Raw genomic sequence first — 20,158 nt, 5'->3', positions numbered from 1 at the left:
TCCCCCCCTCCCCAAAGAAGGCTGCCTTCTGGAAGGAATGTTTTTCAGCTCTGCCTTTGCCTTTCTTAGTCTGAAGTTTTGATCCTCTGGCCTCAGCCTAAGTCACATGTAGTAAAACGACGACACAGTCGCCAGTTTGGGTAAGAGGGAAAAGAAGAAACAGAACATAGTCCACGTAAACAATAAAGAAGCCACTCAAGGCCTTTGCTGCAGTAAACCCCAAATGATGTTGTTGCAGGGCGCCCACGAAATCCCCACTGTAATTGACTGTTTTCCTTGAGGTTTTCTGACCATGTGCTTTTTTGCTATGCTGCTATGATTTTGGTACAAGAAGATGTATGTAGATGATGCTTACATCCCGACCTTTCCCGAGGCTTAACTTTCTGGCCTTTATCAAGGGAGAAAAAATAAAGCAGTTTCCCGTGTGTGTCAGCGATTGTAACTCTCCCCACTTTCCAGCGACCTGCCATAGGCTCCTTCTTACTTTATAGGCATCTGGGAATTCCATATATGCCTCAAACTCCAATTACACACCTTCTTCAAAGGATGTGTGCTTTGATTTGCTAAGAACATTAAGTGGGGTTGCGTCTTGAGGCCTTGAAACAAAAGAGAATGGAAACCGCACCCAGTACCAGGTTTATTAGGTCTGTCTTTTGCTGCCCACTAAATACTGAACAGAAAATTAATCCTGTTTGTATTTTCTATAGTCACTTTCCAAAAATGAGTCGGGGAAAATGGTGGGGTTGTCGCTGTTAAAAATAAGGAAGAAGCCAACTTCTTCCATTGTGCCGGAGCGGAGCTTCTACTTTCACTGGTGCTGGGGGTGGGGCACTCTTTATGACACATTAGCAGAAATTTCTGGAAAAGTGGCCCCTGGGGATTCCCTTCCCGACCCCCAGTTTGTCACTAATGCCGGCCTGTCTTTGGAAATTTGAGGTTGGGCCTTTGCCTGTGTCTGTCTCTGTTTCCCGGTGCTACCGCTGACACTTGGCGCAGCGGCCTCCTAGCAGCGGCCAGAGGCCCAGAGCGGTGGGTCGGTGCCATCCTCAGAGAGCAGCGACATTGACACTTTCTCAACAAGGTCTGCCTGACTGCCACCCACACTGGGTAGTCTTGGTTGGTGCCCCTCTGGTGCACCCTATGCAGGTGAGACCCTCATTCCCCACGGAGTTCTGTTTGGGTTTCCGTGGCGTTTGTTCCCCCTCGCAGGTTTGTTTGTTTTTCTTCAAATTACAGATGCAGGGAAAACCGCCTGACATCATGAGAGCAGGACAAATGCTCACTTTGAAGGATTCCTGGGCAGGACTTCAAGTGAAATCATATGCCTGAGAAGAACTTGATACTGGTCTAGAGAAAATAACTAGTTCTGACCTTGCCAAACCATGGAATGTGCAAAATGCTCTACTTTTCTGCAAGAGGCCAAGTGTCCCTTAAAATGCTCCCTTAGAGACCAAAGACCCTAGGGGCAGGAAGCATGTGCCAGTCTTGAAAGTGGGAAGAAAGTACACAGGTTGTGAGTTTCTATTTGAGGTTATTTTATTAACGTGTTGCACTTTGGGTAAGGGATCCCCAATGGTGCCTGAATTACCTATGCATTGCAGACACACAGAGACACACACATACAACCCAGAAATGTGTGCATGAGCACACTTAATGCTATAATCGAAGGTTTATCTATCAGAGGAAATTAAAAACAAGACAAAACAACTATATTCAGAAAATAAAAATAAATTCAATTCTTCAATGGAAGACCATTTAACATGATTCTTCCTGTTATCCAAAGCATTGCCGCTGGGAGACAATAGACAGGAGTCCAAACACATTACATGATATGGTTAGCGTCTCTGTGATAAACAGGTTAATTTATCCAAGCATATTTTAAACAGAGGTAACTATCATCAAAACAATGGGATAAAATAACAGCAACTGGAGAGATGAACAAGCAGGCCATTTCTACTGTGAAGAGTGCAGCATTTTGTTGAATTAATGGAGAGTAAAGAAACAACTCTGCAAGCTTATATTCTTGAAGATTATATTCTAGGAAGCAATCTCCAACACTAAGTTGTCTCACTTAAGTAAAACTACTCAAGAGCGTTTTTTTAAATGTCCATTTTTATGAAAATGCAGGAGAGAATATTATATTCGTCTCCCCGGTTTTTCTCATGAGCAGAAAAAAAGAAGTGGAGGTAAAGCAGTGAATGTGAGCGTACAGCGTTGGGATAGCATTTACCTTCTCGGCCACAGTGGGACTTCCGTCTGGGTGGACTTCAAGACATCTGAAATATCAAATAGTCAGACCAGGCTAGTGAGCATGGATGCTTGCCCGGGAGCATCTGGAAAATGGACATGATGGAATGGGTCTCGCAGGAGAGAACTGTCATCCTGGTGGTCGCCCTCATCCTTTTAGGGTTCCTACAGTTTTATCTAACACACATACCATCCACAGCCACTGCTGATACAGCACACAGAATCAATCGCCTTTTCTTTTCGCTCTAAGGTTAAATGATTGCCAAAAATTTAAAAATAGAATAGCAAAACAAAACCCAGTAACTCACCGAGCTTTCACTAGTATTTTACTTTAACCAGAGGCTCCTTACTGCAAAATGAAGCATAAAATATTCACAACAATTAGCTTGCAATGGTGCCATGGCAACATTTGGTACTGTTTTGTGAAGAGGGAAAGAAAACCTTCAGGTAATAAAATAATCTCTACTCGAGCTATGTAAATACAACCTATCTGGAGATTCAGCCTTACCTAAGTGATTGTGTGAATTAGGCACCCCAACATTTTCCAGCTTGGGAACACCCCTGTTGTTTGCATGTGAATGTGTTAACGTGGTGAAAAGTTAAGGACCAAGCTGATTTTTAAAAATCTCTAGTTTGGTCATAAAAAACAAAGACAAAAACTATGCTTTTGTCTCAGAAATATCCCGACAAAATAAAAACCCAGCACCATCTGTCCCTGTTTTATACAGCTTCATGTCTGTGTGTGTGTGTGTGTGTGTGTGTGTGTGTGTGTGTGTGTGTACATGGTGCTAACTGAAGGCTGAATTAAGAACTGTACTTGTTCCTGAAGTTACCAAGGATACCAAAAAAATTGGTTATTTATTTTACCCCACACCTGTACATCCTTCATGTATATTTTAGGAGACTGTTTGCCACAGAGATAACATTAATTTAGGAAATGCTTTTTTTTTTAAACCAATATAACTCAAGAAGTAAGCAATCACTCTCTGTCTCTTGGTGAATTAAGTTTTCTACACAGATGAAGCATAATACATATATAAATAACTTGTATATTGTTTTCATTAGCACATTGGCATTTCTCAGAAATGGAAATGAAGGAAAAGACAAAATTCCAGAGTGACTAGGAAACAATACTGGTTTCACATTGCTGTTTTTCAGGGCTCTAGTTCAGTCAGGAGGTAGGTGTTAGCAAATCTGCTCAACCTTTGCTGCCCCCAAGAACTAAGGGATGGAGGGGTGGTGAGCCCTGCTGAACGCCAAGCTGTAATAATATTAGAGCTGTCCTTTAAATAGCTGGCTGTTTCTGTCAGTAGCTGGTTTATTTGAGGTTTTCACTTCTTTGTTTATATTAGTGCCCCAACTCCCTCCTAGATGCCCCTAGAGTTAAACAAACAAGTATTTACCACCAAGTTACTTCTGAGTCTTAAAAATATAGACCAAACTTTAAAGTTCTTAAAATTTTTCAATCATATTTATTTATTGCAGAAAAATAATATACAAAAGATATTTACAAAACAGTCATAAAAATATGAATGCATTTAGACACCGGATCTATTTGCATTTTACCATGGGTCATCAATAAATAAATAGAATGTTGTCTTTTGTATTCTGTGTTTTTCTTTTCCTTCAGAGGAAGTATGCTTTTTAAGGAATTCACTGACTTATGATTTTGCAGGCCAGTTTGATCCCAGCGTTTTTATTTCTAAAGGCGTTGTTAAAATTCCTCTGATTGTTACCATTTTAAAATGGAGAAAGTCCACAAGGATGTCTTTCCTATCAGTGACTGATTGGCAAGACCTCTTGAGAATGCATGCATGAAAAATAAAAATAAAACATTCTTCGTCAAAAGGGGGGGACACACAAACGAGTGTTCAGACTTCTATCAGAATGCAGAGGTGTGAGGGTGATGCCGTTGCCTCTGGGAATCTCTGTCCACGGGCCTGTCTCGCTTTCTCTTTTAAAAGTGTGCCCCACGCCCTGATTCTTGTGAAATTTGGTCTCTGCTCTTCTAATTTCCAAGAAAATCTTTGTCATATAGATTTATTTTTAGTTATCCAGCTCCAGAGTCTCTAGACTGTCCATGTTCTCCTTCTCTGGAAACAATGACATCTGCAAAAACCCAGAGGGGGGAAAGTTGGTTATTGGCTGTTTTCTAGGACCGCTAAGCCCTGTTATCACTACCAGCGAGAATATTCGCTGAACAACCTGGAAGGATTTCAGCCCAAGGGCAAGAGGAAGTGGGTGGGCGGAAAGGAGGGGGTGGAATTTGGAAACATTTGTTTTAAGAAGGGAATTTTAAAGAAGAAAGAAAGGGGGTTGGAGAATGGCGTTCAGGGCACAAGGCCCCTACTCTTGATTTTCTCTGTCTTCTGTCATGCACACTCCCGCGCAAGCACACACACACACCTCTCCTGGACCCAGTCTCCCCGACCCCCGAACCTGTTTCCCCTGTAGGGACTTAATTGCTTGGCAGGGACGCGCGTGGAATGAGGTGGAGGTGCCTGGCTAGGTGGAGGTCAGCGAGGACAGTGGGGGGATACCCAGTGCCGTGGCGAGGTGACCAGGGACCCGCGGCCTGGCCGGATTGATCCCGGGAGCCGGTCCTTACCTAGGTCTCCGGCCTGCCGAGGGGGTGGGGAGCTCCGCCTGCTAGTGGGACGCGGACATGGACCAGGCCCCCTCCATCCTCCAGACGGAGAAGGCGTAGCTGAGCCGCTCGTGGGCCACATAGCTGCAGCTTGCCATCTTGGAGTCCAGCTCGTCGCTCTGCAGGACCTGGTACAGGAAGTCGATGTACCTGGCCGCCAGTTTGAGGGTCTGAATCTTGCTCAGCTTGTCCGAGGGCAGCGTGGGGATGATCTTGCGCAGGGCGGCAAATGCCTCGTTCAGCGACTGGGTGCGCTGGCGCTCCCGCACGTTGGCCATGACCCGCTGTGTCTGCAGCTCCTCGTACGACTGCGGGCTCCCGCCCCCGCTGCTGCTGCCGCCGCCGCCGCCGCCTCCGCCCGCGCCGCCGCCTCCGCCCGCAGATTTCTTGCCGCGCTTGCCCTGGGCCGGGCTGCCCGGCTCGTCGCCGCCTCCGATGCCCCCGCCCGTGGCCCCGCCGGGCCCCGCGCTGCCGCCCGCGCTGCGCCGACTGCTGCGTCTCTTGCGAGCCCCCCGCTTGCCGCTCGCCGGCTGCTGCCGGTCCGGCTCCTCCTCGCTGTTGCTCAGGCTGTCGTCGGCCGGCGAGACTGGCGAGCTGGACACGTCCTGCATCATCTCGCGGGCGGCGACCTGCGGCCTCGCGGAGCCGGGACGGGGGAGGGAATAGCAGAGGAGCGGGGCGCCCTAACCCGCCAGCTTCCCCGCGCTCGGCGCCGGCCCGGGCGGTGCGGCCCGGAGGACGCAGGGAGGCGGGATGGGGGGGGGGACCTCCGCGGGGAGGGCGCTGGAGGCGGGGAGGGAGGCGGGCGGGGGAGGGGACGGTGTGGCGGGCCCCGAGGTCCAAAAAGAAGGCGCCCGACGGCCGCACGCGCGCCCCGTTCTGGCCTAGCGCAGACCCGGTGCTGGTGCTGGCGAGCCCGCGAGGTGTCTGAGAGTTGGGCGCGGGCTGCGGGCTTGGCGGTTCTTATACCTCCGTGCGGGCGGAAAGTTTGGGGGCAGCAGTGTCATTGGCCTGACGTGGGGAGGAGGGACTTTTCGAAGTTTTATAGGGAAGTTTCCTCTTTCCAGCCCCCCCTCTCCCGGCCCGGCCCCCCCTTGCCCGGGGTCTAACAATTCATCCTGAGAACCATTCAAAACGGACCTGGCCCGAGCGGCCAGCCCCTGCGCCCGCCTCTCCCCTCTCTCCCCCAGCTCTCCCCCTCCGCTTCGGGGAGGACGCGGGGCGATTTCCTTCCGCGCCAGAGCGCGCGCCCAGCGCCCCCGCACCGGAGCACAGCACAGCTAACGGGACTGTCCCGACCGCTGTTGCAGTCCCCCCTACCCCACAAGTGACTGTAACCGCAGCAGTGGCAAGCGGCTTCGACGCACTGGGTGGTGTCTCATCCTACCCGGGATTCCTCGGAGTCCTCCGAGCCGGTTGGGGGTGGCTCGGGCCCGGGAGAGGCAAGAAAAGTGTTAACAACCGAGTCCATCCAACGGCCAGGTAGAAGAAACCTCTAGTCCCAAGGGATTCCCCGCGGCTGCCTGGCCCTGAGGTGTAGAGCGGTTCTCAAGACGTGGCCACATCGTGGGGGCTATGGATCTGCGCCCGGGCCAGCCGTCTCACCCCTCCCGGAGAAACGTCTGGGCTCTCCTTTCCTGCTACGGTGACCCAATCTAAAGTCTCCCTGCTCTCAGAAGACTGCGCCTCCAAAGGTGCTGGAACGAGTTCATTCTTTTACTGAGGGGAAAAAAGCCTTGTTCTTAGGAAGAGAGCAAAGCTAGGGGAAGGTAGAGCTGCCACGGTTGGAGGCCCTGGTGCGTCGTGCTACCCAGCCCTAGGTGGAAGAGGACCTTGAGAACATTTCATTCCCTCTACCCCCAAATTGAGCCCTGCATTGTAACCTTGGGTAGTTCATACATTTAAGGTGGGGGAATCACTATTCTTTTTTTCCTAGGAGATCGCGTGAGTAGTTATGTTCCCGGCGCCTCAGATGCACTCAGCCATGTTGGTGATGCAAGCATTTCTACCAAATACCTTGAAAACCCAAGAGCTTCAAAGAGGTTTCTGGAAAACTGGAAGCAGAGAGGTTAATGAGCAAGAAGAGTGGCTATGGAAGCCAGTGTTTGCAGGGCTTTCACATTTTTTATATAATTATTTATTTTTATTTTTTAAATAGGATGGGGTAAGTTTAGGGAGCCGGTTCAAGGTGATCTCTTAGCTCAGAAAGGCAATTCTGGGTTCGGAGGAAGTAGCCGGAGTTCAGGGGCAGAGTTTGCAGGCGCCGGAGGTGAGTGCCTCGAGCTCCTGCCCTGTTCACAGGCTGAGGTCCTTCGCTCAAGCCCCCCAATCCCCACTCCCTGGGCCAATTCCCCTGGGGAGCTGCCAGCTCAGCAAGTTCCCCTTTCTGGGTTGGACCAAAGGTCGGGGCCACCGACTTCCTGAGAAGCTGGAGGCCAGAGCCCCCGCGACGCAGGGCAGGCCACGTGGCTGCGTCCTGCTGAAGCTCTCAGCTGGGTCCCGGAAACGCTGGGGTGTGGAATGCCAGAGGCTAGTCCGAGGGCTCAGCCTTTGTGGGGAAAGCTCTCTTCCGAGACCAGTAAACCCGACTGTGCTTTCATCCGAGTGCAGACCCCCCTGGGGTTGCCCTGCACCATTTTTACTGATATCCAGAGACAATGACCACAGTGTGCCAACTGGCTTGCTTCGCCCGCCGCTGCCATATTTTAAAATGACAGCCTGGCTGAAAACCAGATTCTACTTGACCTCCACTTAATTTTAATAGCTCGTAGCCAATTCTTCTCAAAATAAAGCCACTCCCACACTCTTGTATTTGCATTTTTTCACCGACAAGAATTTATCTCTTGGAAACAAAACGTGGCAGAATTTCTTCTGCATCTTCTTACCAAGCGTTCTTTTCTAAACATGAATTGCCGAGTATCCCGCAATTGTGTTTTAGAAAGTGACTGCGGAAATCTCGATTCTCCCTTTATTAATCTCAAAAAATTATTTTTTCTAGCTGAGTGTTAAAAATAATTCAAAGACAACGAATGATAGGAACCTTTTCTTCATTGGGAGACAAGGCTAGGGAGGGAATCGGGAGGTGTACTCCAGAGAGGGAAACGGTTGAGGTGGAAGAGTTGTAGCAGGTGAGGAGAAATAGTTCACCTTTTTCCCCAGGCGCGGCCATGAGCAAGTGCACCTTTCTGAAGACTTCCAATCTGTAGACCAGCTCTGGCACTGCGCTGGCAGGAGGCCTCTGTCCTTATCTGGGTGTTGAAATCCCCTCCTTCCCCCCAGTGGGCTGAGGCAAAGCTCCTGAAACAGGAATACTCTTCTTCTGAAGAAAGTTTAAAATGAATGGCTCGGGCCATCTCTGACTTTGAATCTTTCAAACGGGGTCACAAGGACCCGGTTTGTATTTTAGCTCTCAGTAGAAATTCCTCCTGAACTCATTCTGAGGCATGGAAGATGAACGTACTTGTTAAGTGGAGCTAGAATTTACATTTGAGCAAAAAGTAGTATCTTGCCCGGCGAATCAACCCTCAGCAACACCGAGTGTTTGATAATCAATGCTGTGCAAACCCTGACAAGCTGAGGTGGGCTGCCCACTCTGCTAGATTCAACATCTTCTTAATTTTTTTCTTAATGATTTTCTTTCCTGGTAAGGGTGGATGATGAGCCCCTGTGTGTCCAAAAGTCTGGTACAACTCTGGATCTCTCTCTATGTGATAGTATGTGATTCACACAGTGCTTCAGCCTAACATCTTGAGAATTTCTTTTATTTTCAAGTCCCGATTTTGGTCTTCTAAGTAAAATAGTTTTATGACTTTCCCCTTAAGGCTTCTGTCAATCTGGTGTCAGCTGGGGGCTGCTTTCTTTGGAAATGTTAGGTCAGTTAGGATCTAGCTCACTTTATTTAAAAAGAAAAAGCTCCTCCTAAATGTTCACCGAAAACAACAAATGCCTTTTGCACTTGCAGAGTTCACAAGGAACTTTGCTTCAGGCTGCAAACTTGGCCACACTTGCAGGTCTTCCTGAGCAGTGGGGAGAGAGGGAAGGAGGGAGGGAGAGAGACTATGACTATCTCCTGCTGAGCACACAGAGCAGCCAGGAATTATCCTTACACTCTTGGTGTGCCCTGGCATTGCCAGCAAGCTGGTAGATTTTTGGAGTTGGATTTGTACAAAAGCTGAACGAATCCTTCACACTAATTCTCCCGCCTTCTCTCCTCTGACTTTAGATGAAACGTCAGCCACGTTTATGTTTAGCTTGGAGTTCTGTCTGTGAACTCATGTCTTTGAATTGCTTAGGTGAAGCACAGGAGGGGCTCCTATTGGAGGGCTCCAGTTGTCGAGGTCTTGGAGGAGGTTGTACGCCTTGGATTTCGTGCACTTGTGGACATTCCACAGGAACTTCCCAGTTTGATCACTTCAAAGAGATATTTTCTGCTAAAGTGAATTTATGAAGTCTGCATCAGCACCAATGATACCCATCACACCTGGTTTGCAGAGAGCCTTGGGGATGTTTGAGCATCTTGGCCCTGCTGGTGATATTCTAATTCACGAATCTAACAGATTCTACTTTTCCCTTCCTGAATTTCCGTAATAATACAGAGCTGATTGGAAACTTTAAATCAAGAAGGAGAAAAGCTAAAAAGCAAAAGAAACGAAGGACCCCTTGGATGAGCAGATAAAATGAAAATCAATGCTAATCATTAGAATATCTGACATTCTGCCTTGGAAGTGTGTGGATTAAGACTTGTATTGCCTGGAGGAAGAGCAAGACCCAGGCAAAGGGATACATAGTGTTAGATTTTTCTCTTGATTTTATTCTGTTGTTTTCATGCACACCGTAAGTGCAATGTGGAGAGTTGGTATAGCAACCCACAGCTGGTTCACATGATGCTCCCCAGTTATTTTGGGGTTACTCTAATAACTGAAGAAACAATCCTATGAAATACAGAACTCTTCGGGACATCTTACCATAATCACAAATCCTGCTGTGTTCTAATACCTCCTTTCCAGCTCTCTGACGCTCAGCAATTTAAATAGAAATTGGACAGGTCGTACTGCTTTTTCCTTTTTTGGTTGCACGTAACTTTCACCTTTCTTTTCTCTGGAGGTGTTCGCCCCATCACCCCCAATCTCACACCCCACCACCGCCACCAAGATGGTTGTTCCTGAAGCCTTTAGTCCTACTGTTACTGCTCGATTTGGTTCTTCCTGAAGAAAACATGTTGTTTTTGCCAGTGACCACAAGAGGACACAATTTCCTAGGAACTTTGCCTAAAAGGAAGCTCAGAGAAAGTAACAAAATTTAAAAAAAAAAAAAAAAGAAAGAAAGAAAGAAAGGGGAGAAAGAAAGAAAGAGAAAAAGCAAGCAATCCATTATTGCCATTTTAGAGATGTTGATTCTTTGCCAGTTTTATTAATTTTCAAAGCATAAACATAACTTAAACTTCAACCATTAGGTGCTTTATGCATTTTCCCCTTATTGTGAAACTTGGAGAAAATTTAACAGTTATGGCAAATGTGAAACCTTTAATGTTATAGTTAAGGGAAAATGTTTATTTCAACAGACTGTGAAGAGATCTGAAAGACCTTTTAGAAGCATGTTTAATAACAAAAGTTTTAAGAATCACACGAGCATTTCAGAATTCTTAGTGTGTGGGTGTATATCTAAAATCCCAACATGTTCAAGAATGAGACAGTAGGATTGCTTAGAATTCAAGACTAGTGTGAGCCATTATGAGGGTTACGCTAGGCCAGCCACTAAACTACAGTGAAATACTGTTAGCAAACTTTTCCCTTGACGGAATTTGCCATATTTTTACATAGAAACTCACATTAAAACTGTCTTTATAAACTGTCAAATGTGTTTGAATCCATTTGATAGGTAAATAAAATTATTTTTCAGCAGTTGTAGGGTTATTGAGGGTCTTCACTCTCTATTATTATTACATCAAAATTATTATGCACAATCTTTGATTAATTTTATTCATCCCCTATGTCCTTCATTCATTGAAAAGAATCGGAGAGCAAGTACCTATAATTCTTACAGGAAGAAGTAGAGACCAGGAACCTAAGTTTGAGGATTCCTTGGGAAAAAAGTGAGAACCCCAGCTTAAATAGGTTTCATAGCAGTTGATTCCTTTGTGAATCGAAATGAATGCTTCTTGATTGTTTTTCTGAAAGAATTGCATCATGATTCTATAGATTCATCCCTCATAATATCCCCTGATACTCTGCTCTAGGTGTGGGACAATGGACCACAGATTTATTTTAAGAAAAGAAAGAAAGAATAAAAAAAGAAGAGAAAAGCAACTAAGAAAAATGAGGAAAAAATGGGGATGTATGGTAGAGAATCTGGAAAGAAGGAGGAAGGGAAGCAAGGGAAAATGGAGAAGAAAGATGAAGAGAAACAGTCGGAAGTTTTATGTGTATAGGTACCCATAAGAGTACAAAACTACAAGAGGCCTGAAAACAAGGAAGAAACTGATACACTGACATTACAGAAGACAGGTAGATTTATGTTTGTGCTAAGGCATTATTTCAGGTATGTCCCCGTCCTTCTGTAGAGCCAGTTGCTTAGATAGAAATCCCCAATCATTGTTGTCCATGACGTAAGGAAGTAAGGATAGGTTCAAAGGCTACAAAACATTGAATTTTTTATAATGTTCATGTACTGGGTGTAAATTCTCTTATACTAGAGTGAGTGTGGTAATATACTGTCATTACTGGACCTTGGGGTACATTTTATTGACGTCATTACTTCATTGAAAATGCTACTAACCATGACACAATGTCAGAACACTTATAGCAGTGACTTAGACCTTTGGATCCTTTGTGATTTTCCATTGGCTCTAACTATGGAGGCAAAGCTGGCTGCTTCCTCAGTAGTCAGAAGAACTTGGTAACTCTGCCTTCCCACACAGTGCTCCAGCCGGTGAAGCTTGTTCCCATTCAGTCTGTTGGAGAACTCGAGACATTGTCAGGCTCCCATTCTTCTAAAGGGTGCATTCTGGAGACTTGGATCCTGGTTTCTACTGGCACCAGTTAACTGCAGTATGGGTGCTGGTTCTTCTGTAACCGTCAGTAGCTCTGATTGTGTTAGGCACAAGAGTATCTAACTACCTAATTAGAGCTGACATATCTAACATAATTTAATTCATTATCATAATTTAACTAACAAGAGTTAATCCTTAACGTCAAGGAAGTCACAAAACAATAGAAAATAAAATGTGATTTATGCAAATGAGGAAGTAAAAGAACAAGTTCTGATACATATTTGCACAGAGTGCAGATTAAAGAAAGCAGGGCCTGGACTGAGGTGATAAGGATGATTTGTAGATTTGTACATTTGGAAAATTCCTTAATGCACTGGCAGACCTCCCTAAGAAGGCCAGAAAGGAAAAGCTCAGCGATCAAACTGAAATACAAGTGCCATGAGGCGTGGCTTATTGAGTCAGTCTGCAACATAACAGCATAAAGGGGAGCTTCAGCTTGGCTACTGGGTATTCTGGGGTAGGCTGGGGCAGGAAGGACTACATGACCATGTGTGTGGCTTTTTCCTTTTCTTTTCTTTATCAGCCTTTCCTATTGACCGTGTGTTTGAGGGGTCCAAGGTGGAAGGTAAGCAGTGATGAAGTCTAACTACAGCCAGTGTGCAGTTGCTCTGAAAGACAAGGTAGCCTACTTACCTACAGCCAGGGCTTGGCACGGCCTGACAAGGCTGTGGATCCTATCTTCCTATCTTAGTCAGGAGTCGAGTAAGACAGAATGGATGCACTACTAGAGGGCCTATTTGTGACCCTGCCCTTGTACGAGTTCATCATAAATACAGCATTGCTATGACCCTTTGACTATTGGATGCTCCTTGGTCTTCTTCTCCCTTCTGGTTTGGTGTATTCACAGCTCCCACTGCTTAGGATTCTCTCCAAGCTACTTGTTTCTGTATTGAACGGAGGGTGAGTGGTAAGATTCTTTATCAGAAATGGATCTACATAAGGAGTGTAGTAATCAAACATTACGTTCAGTCACACACACTTCCGCCCAACAGAAATGGATGTGCATACGTATTGTAGCAAATAAACGTTTCAGTCTCCCTGAAAGGCATTCAGTCACACGTCAGTCCTGAGGGATGAGTAGATACAAAGCAGGACCTTAAGATCCATAGTTGTCCATGGGTAGTTTAATAGGGCATGAACTCAGTTTGGGAGTAGTGAGATACCTAATTCAACACAGCCATTCCTTCAGATGTAAAAGGAGACGATTGGATGACTTGAGAAATGCAGAAAACATTTCACTTGGGAGATTTCACAAATACTTATGTGAATATTAAGTTTTGGAATGATTTTTTTTTTTAACTCTCTGCCTGTTTCTAGCACTATGGCTTGTCCACATCTGGAACCTGAGAACATTTTCCCTACCTGATAATAATGAACTTTCTTCTAGTTGTGGTCACTGCTTGTGGCCAGTTGGACTTAAAGTTTTGTGCTAAACATGACTAAACTAGGCAATGAGGTAGTTTGAATGGAGGCAGGAGTTTCCTCCCATGGCAGTGTTTTATTCTATCACTGGTAACTTATTAATACGGTACTGGTATTTTCCACTCTGGCACTCTCATTTAAATGGGAAGAATGCTGTTTATATGTCCTGGGTATTGAACTGAGGGCCTGTGTGTTCTCTGCACACAATGTACTGTTTCCCCTCATCTCCAACCCACATGAGTCCATTAAATTAGACGACACAACACGTTACTCAGGAGAGGAGAGGCTCTGGGCTGCTGAAGAGTGCTGGAAAGGTCTAAAACGCTGGCGGTGTCACACTAAAAGTCAAGAAAGGAATGGCAGCAGCACTGGACTTGGGGTTTCTGCTGTTCCTCCAAGTGACCAGGTACCATGGGTCAGACCAGGTCTTGCATCACTTTTTGCTTAGCAGGACTGAAGTTGAAATTGTTCAGTTCTGATATGGAATTCATTCTAGATGGAGTGCAGTAAGATAATGAGCCGTCAAGAACTCAGTGCTATCATCTTGGTGTTTTGAATTTGTGTTTATTGGAGGATATTAGAGCTTTCAGATATCCCTATCAAATAGATCACATGCTTTGATTTCATTATCAGATATGACCTAAAAGCAAAGCACCAGTCAGTGCTCCCTTCGTTTGACTATAATGAGGAAGTATAAGTGTAATTATGCTCAGGGGTAGTCTTCCCTCCGGGGACAAGGAATCATATACAATGTAGAGTGGGAAAACAAGATGCCCACGGTGATGGGAAGCAACCTCCATGGTAATTTTTCTGCCACTTATGGAAGCATTTCCTTCCTAATTTTATGACATTAACTTCAAAAGCACTCCTGATCTGAGTTCTGAAGTGACTCACTAAATAATCTGGTCATTTGCTCACTTATTTTATTTTGTCATGAGTGACTGAAACAGTACTACTGTATTTTGTGTCTAGAAAGATAACACGCAGGGCAAATGTTAAGGAGGAGAAAGAGAACTACGGTAAAGTGTGAACCATCTGTAAGTCTGCCATTTTATGTTCTTTGCAGAGAAGAAGTTATTGACTGTGTGTGAGCTGGAAAAGGAAGAGGGTCTTTCAACGGTGTGGTTCAAACAAAACAAAGCAAACCTAGACTGTCTATGACAAAAAGTAAGAGTGAAGTGACCACTTTAGACACTTTGGCCATCAAAACAAGAGAGCAGTTCTTCAAGCACTGAAAGACCAATTCTCTCTTCTGATTTCTCAGGATAGGGATCACCTTAGGAGAGTCTGTTCTGGACATAACATGAAAATGTCACTCCATCCAAAGTTTCAGACCCCTCCCCCCAAGACATGTGGTAGACCACAGTAGTGTCTTGAAACACGAGTCATACTGACACTTCTGTGATGTGTGTGAGCTTGTCCTCTTGAGAACAGAGATCCAGGCTAGGAGACCATGGTTACCAGCGTGATGAGAAATGATCTCTACTTGCGCTTGAGTGGCAGCAGTGATGGGGGTTTTTCAAATCTGGTTAGGCTCATTGTATATTTTGAAGTCAGAGCCAACACTAAAGGGAGAAGAATCAAAGGCAGCAACTCGGGCATCTTTTTCTGAGCAGTAGAAATCGGGGAGCTGGCAACCACCGAGATGGAGAAGGCTGTGGGTGGAACACATTTCAGGGAGACAGTTCAATTTCAGACATGTTAAATTTGAGTTGTCAGCTAGAAATCCAAGTGGAATTGGGCAGGCAGTTGGATATGTGAGTCCGAGGTTTGTGAGAGAGGTCTGGACTGGAGAGAAAATTTGGAATTCATTAGCATAGAAATAGCATTTTAAGCTATGCAACTGGGAGAGTACTATGGTGCAGGAGAAGGAAAGATGATGGTTGAAAATAAAGAAGACGTGGATTCCTACTGTAGAAAAAAATAAAGCGGAGAGGAGTCATGGGAATTAGTGAAAAGATTCCAGTCTTAAGCAGGATAATAGTCTAGAAAATAGAGACAATTCATTCTCCTAAGAACAAACAGGAACAAATTGAGAAGATATAATAATAAGATCTATGATAGAGAAAGGTATTCAAAGTTGGAGAGCTATGATAGAGTTCATGAACTAGGACACTATACTGTACCCTGGGTCAAGAAGATGAAAGCTGGATCTATAGATCTATAGGTTCTCAGAGTCCCATTAAGGATTAATTATTCTAAAGGCATCAAATAAGGGAAAGTACCTATAAAAATGGAAATCTGGCAACTTACCTGTTCTCAGAGCAGATGCTAAATGGATATGGTATCCCAGCCAAGACTATACAACATTGAATCAATAATCAATGTGAAAGGGACAAGGTCTAACCATTGGTTAAAGATGATATTAAATACAGAGGCAAGCGAGGCATCTTTGGAAAGAAGATCGTATAAAATATTTAGTTACAATTACGTACTTGACTCCTGAGGGTTGAGGAAGACAGTCACATAAAAGGAAATGACCAAGAAGAGATGTACTTAGAGGTAACTGAGAAAGGAGTCCTGTGTATACTTAGCTGAGCTACCAGCCAAATATGTGTGTACTGTCTTATGTATTTTGTGTCACTAAGTCAGATGTTAACCCTAAGAAGTCCAATAGAAAATATGGGCAGATATGTAATGACTTTTAAATCCTTAATCATTGTTAGGGTTTATTTACATGAGTACTTAAAATATCCTAAGATGTCAATGAGAAAATCCATGGACTGATAAGGAATTTTAGCAACCAAGATTACAAACATCAATAACTTTTCTATATACCAACAAGGGGCATACCTAGTTTAAAAAACAAAACAGATAGGTTGTGCATAGTGGTACATGACTTTCCCCAGTGCTTGCGAGATAAAGGTAGGCATATCATTGAGTTTGTGGCCAGTTTGGTCAACACAGCATGTTGTTTGCCAGCCAGAACTACACAGTGAGATCCTTTACCAAGAAACCAAAACCAAAAGTTAAAAAAATTAAAAGGAGTGACTTTTTGGGGTGGGGAAAGAGTTTAAAAGTTAGAAGTATCCTCTGCTTCTGCAAAAGATCCGGGTTTGATTTCCAGAGCCTACACATTTGCTCACAATTGCTTATAACATGAGTTTTGTGAGATTTGATATACTCTGTCAACCTTTTAGGGTCCCTGCCCACATGAGATACACACACATACATATAAGCAGGCACATACATGTACACATAAAATAAACAAATATTTGGGTTCAGAGAGGTGGCTCAGCAGTTAGGAACACTTGTTACTTTTGCAGAGAACACGGATTGGATTCCCGTCACCCAAGTGGCATCTCACATTCATCTGTAATTACAGTATCAGGGCGTCTGATGGCCTCGTCTGAACTTCATGAGCACCAGGGATACATGTGGTCTCTAGACATATATGTAAGCAAAACAATGATACACTAAAAGTAAAAATAACGATTTTGCAAACGAAATAATAAAACAGGAAAACGATCCCATTCACAATACTGTCAAAACAGAAAGACAGAGAAACCTGACCAAGGAGACGAAAGACCTGTACAACACAAACGTTGAGATAGCCAGAATTAGGCTGAAGAAAGTGAACCCCAAGAAGTCTTCCCACTCACAGATTGCCAGAATTAATACTGTGGAAGCACTTGTACTGCCCGAAGATACTTTGCTCTTCAGCATATGTCTATCAAGTTTTCAATGGCACAGATGACAGAAATAGAAAAACAACCACACAGAAACATAGTAGACACTGAACAGCTAAACTGATGCTGACCACAAAGATCAAAGCTTCAAGCACCTTGTACCAGAGATGGAGTGGACTGTAGACATATAGTAACAAAATGAGCATGCTTTGGAGCACAACAGATGATTTTACTATGGGGCTACAACAAAGAACCCTAAAACAAAGTCCTGTAGCTCCTGTCACCCAATTTTCCACAAAGAGATTAAGAGCTACAGAGGAAAAAAGACAATAGATCTTTAATAGGTATGGCAGTGTCTTAGTTTGGGTTTTATTGTTGTGAAGAGATACCATGATCATTGTCACACTTACAAATGAAAACATTTCATTGGGGCTGGCTTACAGTTCAGAGGTTCAGTCCATTATCATCTTGGTCGGAAGCCTGGCAGCATGCAGAGGGACATGGTGCTGGAGGAGCTGAGAGTTCCTCATCTTGACTCATAGGCACAGAAGGGTCTGTGTCACACTGGGTGTAGCTTGAGCATAGAAGACCTCCCACTCCCACAGTGACACACTTTCTCCAACAAGTCCACACCTACTTCAACAGGCCATGCCTCCTAATAGTGGCACTCTTTATGGCCAAGCATTCAAACACATAGACTATATAGAATATATAGAGCCCATTCCTATTCAAACCACCATAGGCAGGTAAGACAGGAAATCCACATACAGAAGAATGAAACTGGACCCCTGTCCCTCACATCATATGGAAATGAGTTCTGAATGACTCAAAGACTTTTCCGTAAGCTCCGAAACTTACCAAAGACGGGAGGGAAACAGAAGGAAATACTTGAAGATCTAGACATATGCAAGGACTTTTCTGAACTGGACTCCAGTTGGTAAGGAAATGATAGCCAGAATTAGCAAGTGAGATGGCATAAAAACTCTCAAGCTTCTGCACTCAGAGCAAAGCAACCAAGCTGAGTAAAGACAGATAGTAGAGAATAGTAGAGAGCCATACATGGACAGGGACTAATACTCAGATTGTGTGCGATCTAAACAACTCATCACCCAAATGATAAATAAATAAATAAATGTAAATTATTTATTTATAGTCTGTAAATGGGAAAACAACCTGAATATAAAAAATTCAAAAAAAAAAAACCCATACAGGAAAGCAATGGGGAAAGGGGTCCTTTCTACCTCCTCAATCACATTGTAAACTAGAACCATCTTGGAAGATGGAGTTTAGTCAGGAAAGCAAAAATCCAAACTATGTTTCGATTCTTTGATACTCAGATCCTATCAGGAAGAAAACAAAAGCAAAACAAAAATGTACTAGTCAAGAGATAAGGGAGGTAGACCCTGTGTCTCTCTGATTGCCTAAGAGAGTTGCATGGTAAGGGCCCGAGAAACGACTGGGCAAACCATGGCATATACATGCGGGAGGGTTTCATTGCAGAAAAAAGGACAGACAAGGACAAAGATACTCTGTCATGGTTCATATCTCACACAGCTCACCACATACTTGATGGGATCTCATCTTCAAAATTATACTCGAAGGGCTAGTGAGGCCATCAGGAAAAATTGCCTTTTGCCCTTCTTCCATGAAAACGTAAATACGGTGCCACTGTGGGAATCAGGGTGGAGGAAGCTCCACCCCCATGGTGTGATTCAGCTACATCATCTCTGGCTGTGTTACGTGTGTTATGCTAAAAGCAGCAGAGCCACCGTGCCTCAAATCGCCCCCATATATCCATGTTTATTCATTCCCCATCATTGTAGAGAAGCTTGGAATTAACTTGGGTGTTAGCAGTGAATAAAGAAAGCGCTGCATACATACAATAGAATATTTCACATATTCAAAATCACACATAAGTAATCAAAACACATTATCAGAGAACATTGATAGAGCTGGAAATCACTGGGTAAAGTGAAATAAGCCAGACCCATAAGGACAGAGATATTCTATGTTTTCTCTCACAGGTGGAATCTAGACTTTATTTTTTTTAATTTATTTTTATTTCGTGTGCATTGTGTTTTGCCTCTGTGTATGTCTCAGTGAGGGCTTTGGATCCCCTGGAACTGGAGTTACAGACAGTTCTGAGCTGCTGTTTTGGTGCTGGGAATTTAATCGGGATCCTCTGGGAGAGCAGCCAGTGCTCTTAACTGCCGAACCCTCTCTCTAGCCCTTAGACTTCTGTTTTTTAAAGACATGACGTTAGAAGAGAGACTATGGGAAAAGGAAGGGGATCAGTGAGAGAGGGAGAATGGGAACAAGAGAGAAAAGTAGGGTGAAAAGGAATCAAACACACTGCTTTGTATGTGCAAATATGGTAGCGAGAGCTATTGTTTCCCAGTATACACTAATGCATTGCTCTGGAAACAAAAGGGAAAAAAGAACCATGGCATGTATAAGGAAACACACAAGCATGGGCGCACACTTACACACACTCACATGTACATATACAAGTCCAGATGCACACTTACATACACTCACATGTACATACACAAGTCCAGAAGAAGCCCAACTATGACTGGGATGTGAATTGAAATGTTTTTACCCCCTTAGGTTCATGAGGAAAGAAACACTAAATATCTGAGGGATAGTATAATTTGACAAAATCTGCATTAAATTATCTTACAGAGCTTTTAGTACTCGTTTGTATATGTTTATGGTATGATAATAAAAATGATTTACTGAGAATAATTTTATCAAAGGCATTTTTTGCTGGTGGTATGATTAAGTGCTTTTGTAGTCTTTCAACATCTAAGCAATGTATATTCTTCTGGTGTTCTTCAGCAAAAATGTTTTTATGCTGAGAAAATGCAAAGTTATTGAGAAGTGAATTGGGATTCTTATAATCTGAAACTTGATAATAAAGTGTGATCAGTTAGGGTGTAAATGAAGTGCTAGTCTCTCAAGAGAACCGCTAAGCCCTCAAAGATCTTAAATGGAATATACATACTTAGTTGGAATGCTTTGTTCTCCCAATTAGAGGCCAGGGATAACAATAAACCATTGTCTATCGGCGACAGTTCAGCAGTAATAATCTAAATCTGTTGTCCAGGAAAGAACAGTCACCATATACGTGAGTTAGGCATGCTAAATTTCTCACTGTTGTAT

General features: G+C 44.1%; 1 protein-coding gene across 1 annotated transcript; it reads right to left on the bottom strand.

Annotated features, from left to right (window-relative positions):
• Positions 1 to 3,689: 3,689 nt before the first annotated feature.
• On the bottom strand, positions 3,690 to 5,687 carry Twist1 (twist family bHLH transcription factor 1). Its single transcript, NM_053530.2, is given in 2 exon segments — positions 3,690 to 4,356; positions 4,856 to 5,687. A coding segment is annotated over 1 exon segment (612 nt). The 5' UTR covers positions 5,509 to 5,687; the 3' UTR covers positions 3,690 to 4,356; positions 4,856 to 4,896.
• Positions 5,688 to 20,158: the final 14,471 nt, after the last annotated feature.

Source organism: Rattus norvegicus, chromosome 6 (genome assembly GCF_021556685.1).
Source record: "Rattus norvegicus strain SHRSP/BbbUtx chromosome 6, alternate assembly SHRSP_T2T, whole genome shotgun sequence".
In the NCBI taxonomy this organism is placed as follows: domain Eukaryota; kingdom Metazoa; phylum Chordata; class Mammalia; order Rodentia; family Muridae; genus Rattus; species Rattus norvegicus.
Note: the sequence above shows the minus strand (reverse complement) of the source record. Positions and strands in the feature narration are given on the sequence as shown.